The sequence below is a fragment of the Saccharomycodes ludwigii genome, chromosome IV, assembly GCF_020623625.1.
Source record: "Saccharomycodes ludwigii strain NBRC 1722 chromosome IV, whole genome shotgun sequence".
Lineage (NCBI taxonomy): Eukaryota > Fungi > Ascomycota > Saccharomycetes > Saccharomycodales > Saccharomycodaceae > Saccharomycodes > Saccharomycodes ludwigii.
In genome coordinates, this window is record NC_060203.1 from 344,740 (window position 1) to 365,863 (window position 21,124).

The window sequence follows — 21,124 nt, forward strand, 5'->3', positions numbered from 1 at the left end:
TTTATTTTTATTTTTATTTATATATTAACCATATTAGAAATCATACGGAGTATTTGTGTGGTAGATAGGAAATGTTCTTAGTCTAGGATAGATAAAATATGTTTCTTATTTTCAATGTGTCTTTAACGATTAATTCTAAACAATAAGTTGTTTAATTTCACCTAAACAAGAACGTAAGTTTAAAACAAAGCACCTTTTTATTAAATGATTTATTTCCACTTGTTTTATTTATGTCTTTATTATTGTCTTGTGGTATATTACCACCATAAGAAAAAAATCTTAGTTAGTTGTTAGTACAACATTTCTTATATACATTGCATGTAAAATAGGTATTTTCAAAAGTTTTGTCGTAATATGAAACCAAGTAAACATATATTACAACCAACATACAGGAAATCTCCGTAATGGAAATTACCTTAATAGGAAGTCTCCGTAATGGAAATTACCTTAATAGGAAGTCTCCGCAATGGAAATTACCTTAATAGGAAGTCTCCGTAATGGAAATCACTTTTACAGGAAAACACCGTAACCAAGATGCCGCCTAAGGAACAACAACGAAATGTTGGAAAAGATTAATATGAACGTCAAATATAAATGTGAAAATAAATCATATATAAAGAGATGATTTATTATCAAGTTATTCATCAAAAGTATTTAAGTTATAGTTTTGAATAAATCTTTATTATATATTATTATTATATGTAAAGACCGAAATAGAACAAGAAATTAATTACCATAATCCGAACCCGTAATTATTACGACTAATCCTGAGTTACGCTTACGATAAGTTTTGTCGTAATATGAAACCAAGTAAACATATATTACAACCAACATACAGGAAATCTCCGTAATGGAAATTACCTTAATAGGAAGTCTCCGTAATGGAAATTACCTTAATAGGAAGTCTCCGCAATGGAAATTACCTTAATAGGAAGTCTCCGTAATGGAAATCACTTTTACAGGAAAACACCGTAACCAAGATGCCGCCTAAGGAACAACAACGAAATGTTGGAAAAGATTAATATGAACGTCAAATATAAATGTGAAAATAAATCATATATAAAGAGATGATTTATTATCAAGTTATTCATCAAAAGTATTTAAGTTATAGTTTTGAATAAATCTTTATTATATATTATTATTATATGTAAAGACCGAAATAGAACAAGAAATTAATTACCATAATCCGAACCCGTAATTATTACGACTAATCCTGAGTTACGCTTACGATAAGTTTTGTCGTAATATGAAACCAAGTAAACATATATTACAACCAACATACAGGAAATCTCCGTAATGGAAATTACCTTAATAGGAAGTCTCCGTAATGGAAATTACCTTAATAGGAAGTCTCCGCAATGGAAATTACCTTAATAGGAAGTCTCCGTAATGGAAATCACTTACAGGAAAACACCGTAACCAAGATGCCGCCTAAGGAACAACAACGAAATGTTGGAAAAGATTAATATGAACGTCAAATATAAATGTGAAAATAAATCATATATAAAGAGATGATTTATTATCAAGTTATTCATCAAAAGTATTTAAGTTATAGTTTTAAATAATCTTTATTATATATTATTATTATAATATGTAAAGACCTAAATAGAACAAGAAATTAATTACCATAATCCGAACCCGTAATTATTACGACTAATCCTGAGTTACGCTTACGATATCTGGTAGCGCCGCTAAAATAGAAAACGATCAAAAGAAATAAGATTAACGATGAGTAACAATACTGATGGTGTTAGGTTAAACCCTTTCGCAGGAAGCCGTGATGTTCACACATTACTCCAATTCTTAGATGCTGTTGAAATTCGTTTTGTAACTAGGCGTATTTCTTCAAATCAGGAGAAAATTTGTTTTTTAGCTGAAAACTTGGATGGTGATGCTGCCTCGTGGTTTAGAAACGCATACCGAAGAGCAGACTTAACAGACGTACCCTACGAAACTGTTGTTGCTAAGTTGAAAGAACATTTTTTTGTCGCTATTGACCCTTACCAAATGTACCTTGATTTAAATAAAATGAGACAGACCAAGAGTGTTATGGAATACACTGACAAGTTCGAGAAAACTAGATTGTTATTGCCTATCGACTTTGTCTCAGAAAAAGCCCTAATTGTAACTTTCATCGCTGGGTTAAAAAAGGACATTTGTAGAGAATTGAGAATTCGTGACCCGCAAACCTTGAGAGAAGCCGAAGAGATGGCCTGGAGAGCTGACAACTTAGGATCTAAAACGAATAATGTAAATTGGTATGATACACCAACATCAACAAGCAATGATCCGGATGCCATGGAAATCGATGCCATGCAATCCAAATATATGAACCGTAATAGTAGTTCAGGACGTCGTAATAACAACAACTCAGAACGTTGGGATTACAATAACAGAAACCGTCGTAATTTCAACAAGTCCAACTCGAATAACGATTATTGGAAAAATCGCCTCGAAAGCTTATGTAGAAATAAAGGATTATGTTATGAATGTGGTGATTCAGGACACTACGCTTCTAAATGTCCAAAGAGTCAAAAGAGAAACGCGAGTTCTCCCACGCCTCAGAGATATTGAACTAAACTGTTTAAACACACAGAAAAATAGAAAAACCATCGCTAGATTTACAAAAAAAGAGAAAAAACAACAAGAAAACTACAAAAACAATAAAAAATTACTACAAAAAAAGAAAAAAAATAATAATAATAATTACAACCAATCGTTGCAAAGACCAGAACCAAATAGTATAAAAAGTCTATACCAAGGTCACGTAGAATTTGCCTACGCTGATCCTGAAGAATTAGGAAAATTTGAACAATATTATAACGAAGACGAGGAAGAAGTGTTTTACGATGCTAACTCGCAATTACCAGCTACAAACGACACAAAAGCTGAAGGAATAGAAACCGGTACAGATGAACAACTCAGTACGGCAGGAATAGAAAAAGACACGAATCCGATCGTAGAAATAGACGATAGGGATGAAGTTATGGACAGAATGAGAGAAAGACTCAAAGAAAGAAAAAACTCTCGTATATACCCCTTAATTATGAAAACTCCTAAAATTGGAAGGAGGAGGGAAGTAGAATTGTTATTGAACGATGCAACACTAGCAACGGTCCTGATGGATACAGGAGCCCCAACAAGTGTAATTAGCCGAAATCTAGTAGAGATAATTGGATTAGAAGTTTCCAAAGCGCCCTTTCAGAGTATAAGTGGAGCGATTAAAGGAACCAAAGAAGGTACGAACAAAGCTACAACGGTACGTTTTACAATTAACGACAAAGAATATAAAATAGATGCGTATATTTTAGACACAATTAACAACAAGGTTATTGTCGGAAACCCCATACTTGAAACAAACCCTGAACTGTTGAACATAGAAACCGAGAACAAAGAACAGTTGAACGAGTTATTAGAGGTGACGATTGAAACAAAGGAAAATAAAACATGGAACTTTATTCCAGAATGGCTTAGGAAAAAGTTTAGAGATATTGTAGGTACTAAATTATTACCTGAAACACATAAATTGGTAAATGTACACCATGAAATAATACTAAAGGATCCCGAGAGACTTCCAAAAATGCAACCTTACAGAAGTACACCCAAGCTTGAAGAAGAAGCAAGGAAAATGGTTGATAGCTTATTGTCAGATGGATACATAGAAGAATCCAAAGCCCCAATAGCTTCACCCATAATCATGGTAAAGAAGAAATCTGGAGATTACAGATTATGTGTTGACTACAGAATGTTGAATAAAAATACAGAACCAGACTTGTTTCCCCTACCATTATTAGACACTATATTTGCCAAACTAGGATCTTCAAAAATATTCACAACCTTAGATCTATTAAATGGATATTACCAAATTCCAATGAAAAAGGAACACAAACCCTTGACTAGTTTTGTCACCCCATTTGGAAAGTATCAATTTACTGTTATGCCTTTTGGTTTACGAAATGCACCTTCAACATTTGCAAGACTAATGAGTGACATATTCAGAGATTTAAAATTCGTTTGTATTTATTTAGATGATATTCTAATACACAGTGATAATACAGAAGAACATTGGAAACACTTAGAAACAGTATTACAAAGACTAAAAGATCATGGTTTAGTTGCAAAAAGATCAAAATGTTATTTTGCACAAAGAAAAGTAGTATTTTTAGGACACGAAATTAGTAGTGATGGTATCAGACCATTACAAGGAAAAACCGATGCTATTAAGAACTTAATAGTCACCCAAGATATTAAGAGTGTTCAGAGATTCTTAGGAATGATTAATTTTTACAGAAGGTTTATACCACGATGTAGTCATATAGCTAAGCCACTAGTTGAATTTACAGCAAAGAAGACTGAATGGTCAGACGAACAAACACAAAGCGTTGAAACTTTAAAGAAAGCACTAGGCTCACCACCAATATTAGTCCCGTATACACCCAAATGTTACATGAGACTAACTACCGATGCCTCGTATGATGGACTTGGAGCTGTATTAGAAAAGTTAGAAAACAACAAGCTAATTGGAGTTATTGGATACTTCAGTAAAAGCTTACAAGGTGCACAAAAGAATTACCCACCTGGAGAATTAGAATTATTAGCAATAATTGAAGCACTAAATCATTTCCGATATTTACTACATGGAAACCATTTTGAATTAAGAACAGACCATATTTCACTTTTATCATTACAAAATAAGAAAGAACCGTCAAGAAGAATTTCCCGCTGGTTAGACATGCTAAGAGAATACGACTTCACTTTGACATACTTAAAAGGTACAATGAACCATATTGCTGACACACTATCACGAGACAGTAAAAGCTTAGAAGTAGATACCATTGATGCAAAATCATGGCTTGAACTTTATGAGAATGACCCCTGGTGTGCTGCAGTTTTGCACGGAATGAAACATATAGATAATGTGAGCACAGAAGGAATGGATTTACATTTATTTAAGAAATATCAGAAAAAATGGACTTCATCAAGACAATTTCAAGAAGCATATACAATAGACAAAGACAATTTCTTATATTACAAAGACAGACTATGTGTACCACAAAAAGCAAGAAATTCAGTGTTAGAGTACTATCATGACAATGCTATATTAGGAGGACACTTTGGAGCCGATATCACTTTTCATAAAATTGCAAAAGACTATTATTGGCCTAGTTTATATTCGAATATACAAGATTACGTAGCACATTGTTACAACTGTCAAGTTATGAAGCAACACCGACGAGCCTCACAAGGTTTACTACAATCTTTAGATGTTCCAAAAGGACGATGGTCACATATTACTATCGACTTTGCTTCAGGACTACCACTTACATTTCGTCAGAATGACTTTATTTTAATTGTCGTAGACAGATTCTCGAAACGATGCCACTTTATACCATGCAAGTCCACTACAGGTTCCATTGAACTTATTAATTTACTATTTAAACACGTTTTTGCTTACCACGGATTTCCCCGATTTATTACCTCAGACAAGGATATTAGAATGATGAGCACTGCATACAAAGAATTAGTGAAACGATTAGGAATTCAATTAAAAATGTCGAGTAGTAACCATCCTCAAACAGATGGACAAACTGAAAGAGTTATTCAAGTCTTAGGTCGTATGTTAAAAAGCTATTGCTCCGTACATCACCAACAATGGGATAACTTTTTGCCCATTTTAGAATTTTGTTACAATTCGACTTATTTATCTAGTATTCGAGCTGCTCCGTTTGAAGTTGATTTGGGTTATATTCCTAATAAACCACAAATATTTACGGAGGGGGAGAGTTCAGCACAAAATGACTCCGCAGTTGAATTAGCCAAGAAATTGAAAGCAATAGAATTGCGAACAAAAGATTTTTTAGCTGCAAACGCTGAAAACAATGAAGTAGCCAAGAACAACAAGAGAATACAAATTATATTAGAACCAGGACAACATGTATTAGTACACAGAGACGCATACTTCGTTAAAGGCAAATACTGGAAGATACAACCGATATATTTAGGACCTTTCAAGGTAGTAAAGAAAATTAATGATAACGCCTATGAAATAGATTTACCAAGTACTAAAAAGACACATAGAGTAATTAACATTGAATGGTTGAAAGAATTCAAACATGACCCAGACAGGTACCCAAAACATCCGCCAAGAACTGAAAAAGAGATGGAATTTAGATTAACCGAAATAGTTAGTGTAATTGGAATCACAGAGGATAAGACTAAGCTGTATGCAAAGTTCAGCGATGTTGATCCAACTCTATCTGTAGAAATACCACTTAGGATTTTTAACAAATTACCTGACTACAGGAAGACAGCCTTATTGGCAAACTTTAAACAACTCTGGAAGCACTCAGTTTCGGAGGAGGAGGATGTCGTAATATGAAACCAAGTAAACATATATTACAACCAACATACAGGAAATCTCCGTAATGGAAATTACCTTAATAGGAAGTCTCCGTAATGGAAATTACCTTAATAGGAAGTCTCCGCAATGGAAATTACCTTAATAGGAAGTCTCCGTAATGGAAATCACTTTTACAGGAAAACACCGTAACCAAGATGCCGCCTAAGGAACAACAACGAAATGTTGGAAAAGATTAATATGAACGTCAAATATAAATGTGAAAATAAATCATATATAAAGAGATGATTTATTATCAAGTTATTCATCAAAAGTATTTAAGTTATAGTTTTAAATAAATCTTTATTATATATTATTATTATATGTAAAGACCGAAATAGAACAAGAAATTAATTACCATAATCCGAACCCGTAATTATTACGACTAATCCTGAGTTACGCTTACGATAAGTTTATGTAATTGGAGGGTTGGCCGAGTGGTCTAAGGCGGCAGACTTAAGATCTGTTGGACGGTGTCCGCGCGAGTTCGAACCTCGCATCCTTCATTAATTTTTTTTTTCCCCTTCTTAGAAGTTTGTTTCCCCTTATTTTTTTTATTTCCGTTTAAGGTTTAAGCAGCACCTTGACAAGGGTTACAGGCATCCGGTGCGTGTTTTGAAAAAAAAAAAAAAAAAAAAAAAAAAAAGTTAAAAGATCAGAAGATGTATCGAGGGTAGTTATTTTAAATAATTACTAACCTCGAATAAATTTAGATTCTAGTTTAATTAAATTATTCGAAAACCAATTTATATTTAAGCATTGTTTGAATTTTAAAAATTAAAAAATTAAGAAAAAATAAGATAAAATAAAATAAAATAAAATAAAATAAAATAAAATAAAAAAAAAACAAATCTTTACAAAATTAATAATAGACAATGACTGATAAATTAATCAAACTAAACACTGGTGCCGAAATTCATGCTGTTGGTTTAGGTACCTGGAGATCAACCGAACAAGAGGCTTATAATGCTGTTTTAAGCGCATTGAAAGCTGGGTATAGACACATTGATTGTGCTGCTATTTATGGAAATGAAGCTCCAGTTGGTAAAGCTGTTAGAGACAGCGGAGTTCCAAGAAATGAAATTTTTTTTACCACCAAGTTATGGTGTACTCAACAAAGAACCCCAGAAAAGGCTTTAAGAGAAAGTTTAGAAAGATTGGGATTTGATTACGTTGATTTGTACTTGATGCACTGGCCAGTTGCCCTAAAAACTTCCAATATCCCAAAAGGTTCCAGTGTTTTGTGTATGCCTAAGAACCCAGACAATCCAGATGCTCGTGATGTTGACTTAAATGATTGGGACTTTAGAAAGACTTGGGAATTAATGCAAAAATTACCAGAAACTGGTTTAACAAAAGCTATTGGTGTTTCCAACTTTAGTATTAAAAATTTGGAGGCTTTGTTTGCATCACCTTCCTTTAAAATTGTTCCAGCTTGTAATCAAGTGGAATTACATCCTTTGTTGCCACAAAACGAATTAATTGAATTTTGTGAAAAAAAGGGTATTGTTATCGAAGCTTACTCTCCATTGGGCTCAATTGGTTCTCCAGTTTTGAAGGATAAAACTATCATCGATTTGGCGCATAAATATAATGTAGAACCAGCACAGATTTGTATTTCCTGGGGTTTTTCAAGGGGTTACGTTGTTTTACCCAAATCTATTCATGAAAAGAGGATTATTTCTAATACTAAAATCGTCAAGTTGGAAAAGGAAGATTTAGACAAAATTGCTCAATTGCCTAAAATTGTAGGCGAAAGAAGATATGTTCAACCAAATTTTGTACCATTCCCAACATTTGAATAGAGACTTCCCTGTTGATTTTTTTATTTTTTTTTTTTAATGTATTTGCTATGTTGTAAAGGATCAATCGTTTGTTTAGTAACATATTTGGTTTTCTATGTGTAAATATATACATATATATATATATGTATATACTATAAAATAATATACATTTATGACTTAGATTTGAATTTAAAACTCGGTTCGTCGTCGTCATCGTCATCATCCTCGTATTTGTGATATTCTCTTTTTTTAGCGATTCTTCTTACTTTATGATCTTTTATCCCATTCTCCCCATTAATGCTACCATCGACACAGTTTTTATTCTCTGATTCCAATATTAGTTCATTACTTGTTCTATTCCTGTAACAATGTGTATACGCTGGTAACACCGTAGGTGTTGGTGTGCGTGACAAAACATCAGGATTTCTAACGGTAGTAATGTTTCTTTGTAGGGTAAAGGAAAACTTATTTTCATCTTGTGAGTTAAAATATTCTAAATCTTGACTAGACTCTTGTGGTTCTGTAACAAAGAGACCGTTTTCTTTGTTGTTGTTGTTATTATCATCATCATGATTAATATGATTGTTGTAATTTGCAGATTCAATAAAATTTTCTTTCTCAATAACTATATTACCACTAAAATTGCTACTGGCGTTCCCATTTTCTAAAAATTCGTCATCAGAATCTGGTATGTGTGTTCTTGAGTTCCTATCGTAATTTTTTAGCGGTATAAAATTTCTGGTGATTAAATATGCCTTATTTTTAACAATTGATGCAGCTTGGTTGGATGGCGGTTCATCGTCACTTTTTTTTGGCCACACTTTGACAAACTTTTTAAAGTTCTTTCTTTTTTGTGGTGAAGCATGGTTCTGTTTTTTGAATGCTGGTGAATTATTGGTTTTCCTCATTATATTTTTAGCAGGTGCAACCACGATTGCCATTGCTGCAAAGTTAGTGATAGCTTCTTCTGTCAACTCAGCTTCATCTACTGTCGCATATGTTGTCGATCGGGTTATTTTATCGATTTCTTTACTTTTAACTTCATCGATTACACTCTTCATTCTTTTCGCTGATAGTTCATTACTTCTTTTACCTTTGTCGGTATTGTTGTTATTTAATATATACTCCTTTTTCCGTGAATTCAAGTCATTAGGAGGTATTACATTCTTAGATTGAGTAATATCATAATTATTTATTGGTTTTTGTTCCTTTTGTTCCTGTTGTTCTGAAATCGAAAAAGAGTTGTGTCTTTTCAATGGAATAACTTTGGATTTATTAGTACTGGTAATGCGCTTGGTAATTCTGTTATTTTTAACATTTATCATGTTGTTTTTATCATTATTCTTAATGCTGGATACACCATTTCGATTGCGATCAGTCACGCCATTATTATCACTGGAATCCAGGTTTCCATTAAATATTACCATATCATCAATGCCTTGCAAAACTTTTTTTTTCTTTCTTTTGTTTTCAACGCTACTATTTCCACGCGTATTAGTATTATTAGTTCCATTGATATGAATTGTCTCATTCATTGCTACCACAGGTTCCACTTCTTTTTCCTCCTTGTAATTTTCTCTTAACATCATATTCTCTAACTTTTCAATTGGTCTTCTTCTCTTCCTTTTGTTGTCGTTGTCAGTACGATTAATTGTAGTGTCTTGATCTTGCATCGTAATAATTGCGCTAAAATCATTTATTAATATACATTCAACTATTTCCTTAATATCTTGAAGTGTACTTATATTAACAAGTTTACCAGAATAATTAATACTCGTTGTATCTTGCTTCATTGCAGGTATATATTTTTCTACATATCTTTTTAAAGCATTGTTGCCAAAGTTAAAAGTCATTGTTTGTAACTTGTCAATTGCAGCATCCAATTTTGAATCATATGTAAGTATTTTGCATTGGTTTATTAAAGAGCTTAATTGTAGTGGATTGAACTGGGTTATATCCAAAAACTTTTTTACAAATGTTTCATCCACAATATTTATTCTGTTGGTTAATGCGTATAGGTAGTTCAAATAATAAGAATGTATATTAGTATTATTTTTAATATCAGGATCGTAGTCACTTGGTGTTTTGGTTATAATCATTAAATCAGGTTTAAATTTGATTGGAATATCTGAAACCGCAAATACGCCAACATTATTCAAAGCCTCAATATATTGATGAATCTTCCTAGAAGTGTCAGTATTTGTTATAAGCCAAACAGTTGGAGAAAATGTAAACTCGATAAAAGTATCATTACCCAATTCAAACCCATATTTTGTTGTCGAGTTTGGCGGATCTATTGTAATAATATCTTTACTGTCAATATCTTTAAACAGTTTGTTACCGTCCCTATGGATATCAGAACTATCTGTATTCGTGGTCATATTAACCCCAGTATCATGACCAGTTATAAGTCTTGTTTTTTTCCCCATGTTATGTACCACCAAAGCATATTCTTGTTTAATTAATGCATCATCTTTACAATTATTGGTCATATTGTGCATATCATTTTTTTCAATCATTTTAAAACTTAAGTGTTGTCTAGATAGGGATTTGTCATCTTTGAAACAGAAAGTACACTTACTTGACCTCCCAATACTGTGTTCTTTGTATAATTCTAATATTCGGGTACCAACTAAGTTAGATGGGTTTGTGCCTGAAGACAGACATGATTCATCTTTACGAGTATGAATGTACTCATAAATCCACATTCCTTTATGGTTATGATATTAAAAAAGTGGTGTTAAGTAGTATGATGCTTAATGAGTGGAAAGTACTTTTGCTTCAAACGAATGTATAGATGATATTTTTTAGTATTAGTATCACCATTATTATACAAATAGATCTGAAGATTTGTTTTTAACCGCTTTCAAGCTAGAATAATAGCAATACTAAGAAAAATAATATTTTTTTTTCCCTCGTTTTTTTTTTCTTTTTTCTTTTTTCTTTTTTCTTTTTGAACTAAAAAAACATAAATCGAGAAATATGTAATTGACTACTGGATAAAATGAAAGAATAAAAATAGAATATGGTTATTAAAAAAACTTATAGACAAAAAATTATTTCCAAATATTTATTTTGTGTGATAGTATTCACATTATCCAAAAAAAAAACAAAAAAAAACAAAAAAAGTCTAAATGTTATAATATTTAGAAGAATGATAATGCACATCCAAAAGAAAACCCAGGTTCGGCGATATCTTGGGGCCTATTAGATAATGGAATGGAATAAGATAAGTCTAAAGCAGCAATAGATGATTGATAAATTAAACTAAAACCGGCTGAAAAAGCAGGCAGTTGGGTTGCATCATGCCAGTTATTGAAAACATTACCTACATGACCAAATACTTGAAATCTTAAAGGAGAGGTTATTTTGGTGTATGGAAATTTATAAGAGAGCAACCCTTTTAAGGAATACAAGCCATATTTGCTCTGTAAATTTGGTTTGAAGCCTTTTAATCCGTTCAAGTATAGCATATCCATATTATGAATACAATCGATTGAAGGAATATCGGTACCATCGCTGTTTGGATCATGTAAGACGTGAATTAGATCAAATTGTCCTAGTAAAGACGCAGTAATTCGGTTTTGTGAAGTGATAATTGGAGAGTGAATTTCAGCTTGAAAATTCAATTTATTAAAATTGTTCAATTTTTTAAAAGTATTCTTATCTGATTGACTCAAAGTTAATTCGTTGTTAATTTCCAATTTAAAACCATTGGTTGGGAAGGAATTAAAGAATTTCCTATTATCAAGGATCAAAGATGATACAAAGGCAGTTTTCAAAAAAGCATTGGAACTTTTATCATCTCTTCTAACAAAACTTAAGCCGTTATACAAAACTGGACATACATTGTTGGCCCAATTTTTTTGGACACCAATCGAAGTACTAAATTGGTTGTGTGTTGCTGGTTGAAAATTTTTATTTTTTTTAATATCAGTAAAATTTGAAGCTAAAACGCTTTTAAAAGATGGATTGGAAGGCAATGGATATATAATAGATAATCCCGCTTGTTTTTCATCAAGTTTGTAATCATTGTTCAGATTAACACCAGCATTGAAACCAATATTTTCAGCTTGACCTAAAGAATTAAATATGTTGTATTGAGTTAATAAAGAATTATCAGAACTAGAGGTGGAACTGGTTGATTGAAATTTGTTATGAGGGAATGGAGTTAATGAAATCATAGCAGTTAAAGGCAATGGTTTGATCGAGGAACCAAAACTATTGTTTGGAACATTCTTGGTTTTTTCTGACAAGTCCAAATCAATGGTAATACTGGAAAATAGTCCCGTATAGAGTAATTTTTGTTTAATGCTAGCTAAAGTATCAACTAAATTAGAAACATTTTGTAAAGGGTTGGATAACACCGAGTCCAATAATTGTCTGTAAAAACTTTCACTCAAACCGAAATATGGGTTTATATTTGTTAATGACTTAATCTTACTGTTACTTTTGTCGATACCTAACTCATTAATCTTAATATCGGTTACGTACAATAAGATATTGGAATTATGATCTATGTTAGATAGCTGTATTTGTTTTGCTAGTTGCTCTGACATTTAAAAATGGTAGGATATATGACTATAAAGGTGATATTTTGTTATTATTGATATTATTAATATTATTAATAGTGGTAGTGTGTAATATTTTTTGTCTTTATTATAAAGTATTTATATTGAATAGAGGACAATTGCAGGTTAATCAGTTTGGATAAGAATAAATATGTACTTTTGAACAATTAATTATTATTATTTATTTATTTATTTTTTTGTTTTTTTTTTTTTTTGTTTGGCAGGCAATTTTTCTCCTTAAAAACATTTTTTTTATAAACCAATTAAAATTAACTTTTATTTTTTTTTATTTTTTGTGTGGAAAAAAAAAAAAAAATATTGTTCACGTCGATATCCGTAGTATCCATAGTATCCGAGGCTAGTCCGGTGTTAGTCCAAGGTCAGTCCGGAGTTGTTTAAAATAAATAAATAAATAAATAAAAAAGTATTAAATTCCTGTAAAATATTATTAACTTTAAACTTGACTTAAATTAAAAAATTAAAAAAAAAAAAAAATAAAAATAAAACCCAAACAAGTAACTTCTACTTTCTCACCTTTCTTATAATTACTACTGCAATATGGCTATTGAATGGATTGCTATTATCTATGACAAACCAGGTTCTGACAGAACACCTTATAGACCACAACATTTAAAAGATATTCCACCAAATGTGGAAAATGGCAAAATTGTTAGCGCTGGTGCTATCTATAAAGACGTTATCGATGGCAAACCAACCAATTTTGCCGGATCCATGCTAAATTTAGTTGCTGATACCAAAGAAGAAGCATTGGACATTATTAGAAATGACGTTTTTGCTAAAAACGGTGTTTGGGATGTTGAAAATGTTTTAATTTATCCATTTGGTTGTGCTGTTAGAAAAGAAAAGAAATAATGGTAATCTTTTATTTTGATACATATATATTAGTCAGGTAGGTATCTCTTTTTAACATTTTAAATAAATAATTATATATATATACATATGTGCCTATATATAATTAAAAGGAAATTGATCTACTTTATATATTTTGTGATTTTTCTTCGTATATATGCCTTCTTAATATTGAGCGTTGATCAAATAGTCAGCTAATTGTTCAACAACAGTAGTAGCAGTACCAGCTTGAACACCACTTGGGTAGTGGGCAACTAAGATAGTTTGTTTTGTTCTAACACAAATAACACCTTCAGCGTCATGTCTACCATAAATACTCCTGTCATCAGCTCTGATCAACATATACTTCTGACCATTTACATGCAAACCATTACTTTGTAAACCAGATGGATTATCAAAACCAGTTACAATATCTTTAATTTCATTTGGTTGTAAAGCCAATCCATTGGAAGAAGCCCAAACAGAATCACCTGCTCTAGAGTAAATAGCTGCTTTATCCAAGTTACCAGTAGCAACTAAGTTGTCAGTATAAGCTTGCCAGGACATTGTGTTTATATTTTTTTTTTTTTATTTTTAATTAATTATTTTTGTTTTATTTTAATAATATATTTTTTTTTCCCCCTTAATAGAAAAAAGACAGGTATATAAAAGAAAAAAGAATTAAACAAATAAAGGTGATATGATATGAATTACATGGCATAGCTTGCAATATGATAAAAAATTAATTAGTTAAAAAAAAAAAAGATTTGAAATAAAACAAGAAAAAAAGAAGAAGCTTTGTTGAATCTGCAAAAGGAATAAAATAACAAAAACAAAAATAAAAAAAAGGAGTGTTAAAATCATCAATAGAATATTCTTTCCTTTTCTTTCTTTCTTTTTTGTTTTGTTTTGTTTTGTTTTGTTTCTGCGGTGTTTTATTACTATTATTGTTATTCTGTGCCATTACAAATCAATATTTTCTCTGCTCAAAAGGTACAGATGTTTGTTATTTCAATGTTTTATATCATTCTTCGTCATCTTCAATTGTTATTTTCCTTCTTTTATTAATAACTCTGGTACCATCCGATTCTTCGTCTTCCTCTATTACTTTCTCCTCTCCTTCTTCATCTTCACCTAATTCTTCAACGCTAGCCTTCACACCTCTTTTAGCCTGTTTTAATCTCTCGTTTGCCAAATCATCTTCACTATCATCATCATCATCATACTCTTCTTCCTCTTCTTCTTCTTCTTCGTCTCCACTCTCATCATTATCTTCTTCTTCTTCTTCTTCCATGTCACTACCAGCATCATCAATAAATCCAGTGTCATCATCATATTCATCCTGTCTACCCCCACGGACGGCGTTTCCTCCTGTATGCTTGCTACTACTTCCATTTCTAAACTTAACACTCCCAGGTGGATTATTTGAATTTTCCTTCTGCTCCATTTCTTTAAATTGTTTTCTCCTTCTTTCTCTGATAATCTGTTCCTGTTTCTTTTCCAATTCTCTTTGCTCAAGTTCAGGGTCCTTACGAACAATAAATGCTCTTGGTCCACTGTTATCAATGTCATTAATTTTTCTTTTGGTTACAGCTTTAGTCAATCTTTTATGTAGCTTGGAATTCATACTGGTTGGAATAAACATCATATTCTTAGTAATTTCCCCCCCTTCAACACATTGCATTAATTCTTGTTCCTCGTAAGCAGTAACCAAAAAAGTGTTGTCTGTGTCATTTATCAAAATATCAGTATATTCATTTCCTAATTTTAAAGAATATGTTCCATCGTTCCATTGCACAATGCTTGCATTACTTTCTTTTAAAACTTTGTTTGTCTCACTGTCTCTCGAATATCGCCATCTAATGGTATTTTCATCAATTAATCCCGCATCTAAAACATCAGCTTTATCTAGGTTGTGGTTTTGAAACCTTTCGTTGACCTTTTCCTCATATTCTTGTGGGTCAAACGAAATCGGATCTATGGTCAAAAAATGTGGTACTTTGACATGATATATTATATTAGTATTATCCACGTTAAAAGTCTTGTAGGGAACAATGTGCTTGGATATTTCAACATCTGCTTCCTTGATTTCATCTACTTCGATACCAGTCTCTCCGTCAGAATCCTCTTCATCTTCTTGACCTAAAAATTTCCTATTGTACATTTCCTGTTCCTCATCACCATTATCATCAATAGCCTCTGTATTTGAAGACAGTCTTTTGGATTTGCCAGTTACAATTGCATCTTCTTCTTCTTCTTCTTCATCGCTACCGAATAGGTCGTCAATTTCTTCTTGTATTTCTTCATTATTTTGTTGAGCTTCGTCTTCATCTTCTTTTTCCTCTTTTTCTTCTTCTTGTTCTTCTTCTTGTTCTTCTTGTTGTTCTTCTTCTTGTTCTTCTTCTTGTTCTTGTTCTTGTTCTTGTTCTTGTTCTTGTTCTTGTTCTTGTTCTTCTTCTTGTTCTTCTTTTTGTTTTTCTTTTTGTTTTTCTTCTTCTTTCTCTTCTTCTTCTTTCTCTTCTTCTTCTTTCTCTTCTTCTTTTTGTTTGTCTTCCTCTTTGTTGATTGTTTGACCTTGTTCATCTGTTATCACTTTTTCTTTGTCTTGGTTATCCTCTCCATCATTCCTTGTCGCATCTTTATTTTCGTGTTTTTTATCAACCTCAGGATGTTCTTTATTTCCAAGACCAATTCCTAAATCCATTTTTTTTTCAGAAGTTTGTTCCTCTTCTTGTTGAGCATTAGGGCTAGAGACTACGGTAGTAGTGGTGACGGTTGGAGAAGCTTGGTCTTGCTTGTCTGGTTCTGACATTATATATGTATATATATATATATATTTCCCTTCTATGGTAGTTTAATTTTTCGTTCAAGTCAATTGTACTTAAACAAATATATATGTGGATATATAAGCAATGAACTCTGAAAACTATTACTTAAGGGTACTATAGAGCTATGATTGTACTTGTTATTTATTTATAATTTGTTGAAAACCAAAAAAAAAAAAAAAAAAAAAAAAAAAAAAAAATTCTCCGCGCAAAAAGCTTTTTTTTTTTTTTTTTTTTTTTTGGTTTTCGGCTTGGGTAAAATACGTATCATTAGGTATCAATGCCGAGGCTGTCCAGAATATTTTTTGGGACATATTTTTTACGATTAGGATGTATATTTCTATTTATAATTCAAGAAATAAATTAATAAATTATTCGTGATCTTTTTCTTTTTTTTTTAAAGAAAAATTTATGCAATATCTCTGATTATAGCCAATGTGTCACTGACACAACATAAAAATAGCTAAAAAAAGCAAAACAAACAAAACAAACAAAACAAAACAAAACAAAATAAATAATTAATTAAAAAGTTAGTTAATTTGAAGCATTATTTTATTTTATTTTTTTTTTTTTTCCTTCTTTATTTAAAAACTAAACCTCTTCCTCCTCTTTAAGATAAAATATTTCCTCAAAATGATAAAAAGTAAAAATATAAAATACCATTCTTACGTGAAAATTGCTGTACTACTAAATAAAAACTAATATTACAAATCATTTTTTGTGTTTTCCAATATCACTACAAATAAATATTTGTTTTACAACCACAAAAAATAATAATAATAATAAAATTGTGTTAATATTTTCTTTATATTTTAGTTTAAATCTATTACTTTGTCATTTTGTTTTTTATAATAACATTACTATTTGTCTTTAAAAAAAAAAAAAAAAAAAAAAAAAAAAAAATGTTTAGTCAAGTTTTTTGGAAATTTTCAAAAAGTAAACCACACAACTTTAAGGAAAAAACCATTGAAACGGCATACTATTTATTGATTTTAACTCTACTTATTTTGCTAGCGATCTTCATGTTTTTTTTACCGGATGCGATTAAACATTCCATTAAAAATGCCTTGTTAAGCAAGACTATTCCTGAAAATGGACAATATGGAAAAGATAATATAAATTTTAAACCACAACAAGAATTAACCATTCCGACCGATAAAAATACTACAAATGACTACATTTGTGGCGTTTATTACACCAATTGGTCACCATATCCACCAAGAAATCATTTCCCACAACAAATAGATTTCACAAGAATTACTAATGTTTACTACTCTTTTTTTATCATTAATCCTAAAACTGGGAAAATTCTGTCTAGTGATGATTGGGCCGATTTTGAAATGAATGTTTTCAAAAAAATGTACATCGATTTACCTACAAATCAAAGGAAAAAGTCTGATAAATTACTTTCTTATAAGAATGCTGATAAAATTTTGGGTAAGGGTTTGATAAGCGAATTTTATTATTTGAAAACATCTGCTTTTTTATCACAATATAGTGGTTTGTCAACTCACGGTAATTTTAAAACAGTAATGAGTATTGGTGGCTGGTCCAACAAGGATAGTTTCCATCTTATTGCACATGATAACACTAAATTCAATAACTTTATAAATAGCGCTGTTGACACCATGTTTAAATATGGGTTTGATGGTATCGATATCGATTGGGAATTTCCTGTTAATGATGGTGTTGAGCCTGTAAAATTTTTAAATATGGTGAGAATCATTGGAGAAAAATTAAATATGTTAGAAAAAAATATTTATGGAACAAAACCACAGAACATTATCGACAGTGACGCACATTTTTTACTAACTGTTGCCATTCCATGTGCAGAAGAAACTTTGTCAATTATGAAATTAAACCAAATGGATAGGTACGTTGATTATTGGAACCTAATGGCTTATGACTTTAAAGGCGAATGGTCAACCACTGCAGGATTCCACTCTAATTTATATAATAAAGATAACCAAAAATATAATAAAAAATATAAGAGAACACATTTCCGTAATGATGAATCGGAGTTAAGTGTTGATTTAGGTGTTAAATATTTATTGAATAATACCAATATCAACTCCAAAAAAATTATTTTAGGCATGCCTATGTACGGGAGAGGCTTTACCCATGTTAATTCTAATTCGATCGAAAAAATAACCAACGGCTCCGTTTCGTATAGTGGTGTGGGTGGGTTATCTGATGGAGAGCCCGGTATGTGGTTGTATAACCAATTGCCACTAAGAAATGGTAATAATGCAAAAGTTAGTGCTAGCAGTATGAACAATGAACACTTTGATTCTGAAGCTGTGTCTGCATATAGTTTTGACCCCAACAATAAAACATTTGTTGGTTATGATAATCAACAAAGTATGGTTGTTAAAGCAGAATACGTCCAGAAAATGAAACTAGGGGGTGGCTTTTGGTGGGAATCGTGCGGTGAAAATAGTGCAAAACCATTAATTAAAGCTTTCCATGATAGTATTCCAAATGCTTCATGGGACAGTAAAAAACAAAAAAGTTTATGGAATAATTCACAAGTAATTGAGTATTATTTGAAAGAATATGGCGAGGAGGGATTTTTATCCAAAATGATGCAATCGCAATTGTATAGAAAAAATAATAGTTGATATATATATATATGTTTACAAATCTATTTTCTATATGCCATCATAAGTTTATTGCTTTTAATGTCTCGGTCCTTGTTTACATTACTCTTAACAAAAATATCAATTATTGGTTTTTAATGGTATTCATAGCATATATTTCTCATCAATAAACTTCATTTGGTTATACGTGTGGGACAATGTAGGTTTTAAAAAATTATATGTTATTCACGGGTGATACAAGTAATAAAGGTTTTAATTTTGATATGTAGTCAGAACATTGGCATTTGTAGCTATTCGTAATCTTTTTTTTTTTTTTTTCCTAACATTTAGGAGGCTGTTTTAGTTGTAGTTATTTGTAGTCTTATATCACTATATTTAAATCTTACAGCCACTAAAAACCGGTATAACCTAACATTACAAAAAAAAAAAAATATAAAAATAAAAGAATATATATATATATATATATATATCTTAAATTTCTTGACCATTATAAACCTTTATTAGAAATAATTTATTGCCATATAAATATGTATATGTTAAAATGACGTAAAGTAAAAATAGTATCAAGCAAAAAAACAAAACAAAAAAAAAAAAAAAAAAAAAAAAAAAATCATATCAAAGAATCCATACGGGAAAATACCTCAAAAACACCAGCAACTAACTCTAAGTACAAATCTTTACCTGGGTTCTCCAGCATTTCTGCTTGAATCTCTTTATTTAAATTTACAGATACACCAGTTGTAGTAGGTTTGTTTAAATCAAATGGCCATTGGGAGAACTGTTCCAAAAGTTCAGTGGCACGCTGGAAACCTAAATCTCTTTTTTCATAATCTAAAGTAGTCAAAACATTTTCTAAAACATTGGCCCCGTAAGCCCCACATATTAATGCAATAGTTCTCAATAATTTAAAAGTTACTTTGTCGGTAAAATAGTCATTATAAGTTAGTGTTAAGTTTCTAGACACTAATAAACTTAAAACTCTACGTTTAATAGCTTCTTTGCAACTATTGTCGGTAACTGGATGTGTAGCCATATCGAATAAAAAAAAATTTTTCATTTCAGTCCTTAAAACACCTTTATCAACTAGTCCTTTGGCTAACCTTTCTCTTACTTGCTTCAATTGATAATTAATCTTTAATAAGTTCCAAGTTTCCCCACTTAACAAATCAATCCAGTTGGATATACTTAAAGGTTCATCATTCTTCATTAAATTTAAAGATTCATCTAGTAAAACTTCTCCGGTTTTAGATGCATCAACAACTTCTATTAATCTTTCACTTAAATCAAATCTTCTTCTAGCCGGGTCATCTAGTATTCTGATCTTACCTCTCAAAGCCAACTCAATTAAAATACAACCACGTAAAGCATACGAAATATTATCGTTCCAAAATGATAAGTATCCTTCTCTATCTTTTAGTCCCAATAACAAAACTTCTTCCATCAAGGTTAGCTTAGGTATGGTGACATCATTGTTCAATTTTAATTCCTCCGGATCATATGCAATCTTGGTTCCACTGCTGCTGGTGTTATTAATATTGGTATTATCAGAATTATCTATAACATTATTTATGTTGTTAGTGGTATTATCAGCTGATTCAATTTCTGCATCGGCTTCTGCTGATGTTATTTTATTAACTCTACGACGTTGCAAGCCCGACATTATTTCTCTCTAGCAAGGTATTATTATATGGCGTATTTTCAAAATGAAAACTTTCCTTTATTTATTTTTCCTTTTCTTTTTTCTTTTTTTTTGTTTCCCTCTTTACTATTTTTATTGCTCCCCCTTCACCTTTTCCTTTCTGTTATTTATAAATATATAAAGAGGTTATGATGTTCGATCGAAAAAAAAACAAGCCTACACGCATTAAAAAATAACTGAAAACAATCCAAAGCTTTATTTTGCAACACCACCAAAAAAAAAAAACAAAAAACAAAACTAAGCAAAGAAAAAGAAAAAAAACTAAGCAAAAAAAATAAAAAAACTAAGCAAAAAAAAATTAAAAAAAAACTACGCAGAAAAAAAAAAATTAGGAGGAAAAAAAAATGAAAAAAATAAGAAAAAAAATAAAATTAAAAAAAAAAATAACACAATTAAAAA

At 31.0% G+C, this 21,124-nt stretch overlaps 9 protein-coding genes and 1 non-coding gene across 10 annotated transcripts; 5 read left to right on the forward strand and 5 right to left on the reverse strand.

Annotated features, from left to right (window-relative positions):
- Window positions 1–1,728: 1,728 nt before the first annotated feature.
- On the forward strand, window positions 1,729–6,379 carry SCDLUD_003215 (uncharacterized protein; the record flags this gene model as incomplete). Its single annotated transcript, XM_046081496.1, has 2 exons — window positions 1,729–2,548; window positions 2,763–6,379. The coding sequence occupies 2 exons, from the start codon at window positions 1,729–1,731 to the stop codon at window positions 6,377–6,379; spliced, it is 4,437 nt and encodes a 1,478-aa protein (XP_045934177.1).
- A 441-nt stretch (window positions 6,380–6,820) lies between these two features.
- SCDLUD_003216 lies at window positions 6,821–6,903 on the forward strand. The gene has a single exon. It is a non-coding gene; the product is annotated as a tRNA-Leu (tRNA).
- A 369-nt stretch (window positions 6,904–7,272) lies between these two features.
- Window positions 7,273–8,202, forward strand: SCDLUD_003217 (uncharacterized protein; the record flags this gene model as incomplete). Its single annotated transcript, XM_046077793.1, has 1 exon — window positions 7,273–8,202. The coding sequence occupies one exon, from the start codon at window positions 7,273–7,275 to the stop codon at window positions 8,200–8,202; it is 930 nt and encodes a 309-aa protein (XP_045934178.1).
- Window positions 8,203–8,351: 149 nt separating this feature from the next.
- On the reverse strand, window positions 8,352–10,889 carry XRS2 (Xrs2p; the record flags this gene model as incomplete). The annotated part of the gene is made up of 1 exon (XM_046077794.1): window positions 8,352–10,889. One exon carries the CDS (start codon window positions 10,887–10,889, stop codon window positions 8,352–8,354), a length of 2,538 nt encoding a protein of 845 aa, XP_045934179.1.
- A 438-nt stretch (window positions 10,890–11,327) lies between these two features.
- SCDLUD_003219 (uncharacterized protein) lies at window positions 11,328–12,740 on the reverse strand (the record flags this gene model as incomplete). Its single annotated transcript, XM_046077795.1, has 1 exon — window positions 11,328–12,740. The coding sequence occupies one exon, from the start codon at window positions 12,738–12,740 to the stop codon at window positions 11,328–11,330; it is 1,413 nt and encodes a 470-aa protein (XP_045934180.1).
- A 570-nt stretch (window positions 12,741–13,310) lies between these two features.
- Window positions 13,311–13,625, forward strand: SCDLUD_003220 (YciI family protein; the record flags this gene model as incomplete). Its single annotated transcript, XM_046076659.1, has 1 exon — window positions 13,311–13,625. One exon carries the CDS (start codon window positions 13,311–13,313, stop codon window positions 13,623–13,625), a length of 315 nt encoding a protein of 104 aa, XP_045934181.1.
- Window positions 13,626–13,787: 162 nt separating this feature from the next.
- Window positions 13,788–14,168, reverse strand: PFY1 (profilin; the record flags this gene model as incomplete). Its single annotated transcript, XM_046077796.1, has 1 exon — window positions 13,788–14,168. One exon carries the CDS (start codon window positions 14,166–14,168, stop codon window positions 13,788–13,790), a length of 381 nt encoding a protein of 126 aa, XP_045934182.1.
- A 457-nt stretch (window positions 14,169–14,625) lies between these two features.
- On the reverse strand, window positions 14,626–16,413 carry LEO1 (Paf1-complex subunit LEO1; the record flags this gene model as incomplete). Its single annotated transcript, XM_046077797.1, has 1 exon — window positions 14,626–16,413. One exon carries the CDS (start codon window positions 16,411–16,413, stop codon window positions 14,626–14,628), a length of 1,788 nt encoding a protein of 595 aa, XP_045934183.1.
- A 1,035-nt stretch (window positions 16,414–17,448) lies between these two features.
- On the forward strand, window positions 17,449–19,047 carry CTS2 (putative chitinase; the record flags this gene model as incomplete). The annotated part of the gene is made up of 1 exon (XM_046077798.1): window positions 17,449–19,047. The coding sequence occupies one exon, from the start codon at window positions 17,449–17,451 to the stop codon at window positions 19,045–19,047; it is 1,599 nt and encodes a 532-aa protein (XP_045934184.1).
- Window positions 19,048–19,636: 589 nt separating this feature from the next.
- VPS74 (Vps74p) lies at window positions 19,637–20,686 on the reverse strand (the record flags this gene model as incomplete). The annotated part of the gene is made up of 1 exon (XM_046081598.1): window positions 19,637–20,686. The coding sequence occupies one exon, from the start codon at window positions 20,684–20,686 to the stop codon at window positions 19,637–19,639; it is 1,050 nt and encodes a 349-aa protein (XP_045934185.1).
- Between the last annotated feature and the right edge of the window lie 438 nt (window positions 20,687–21,124).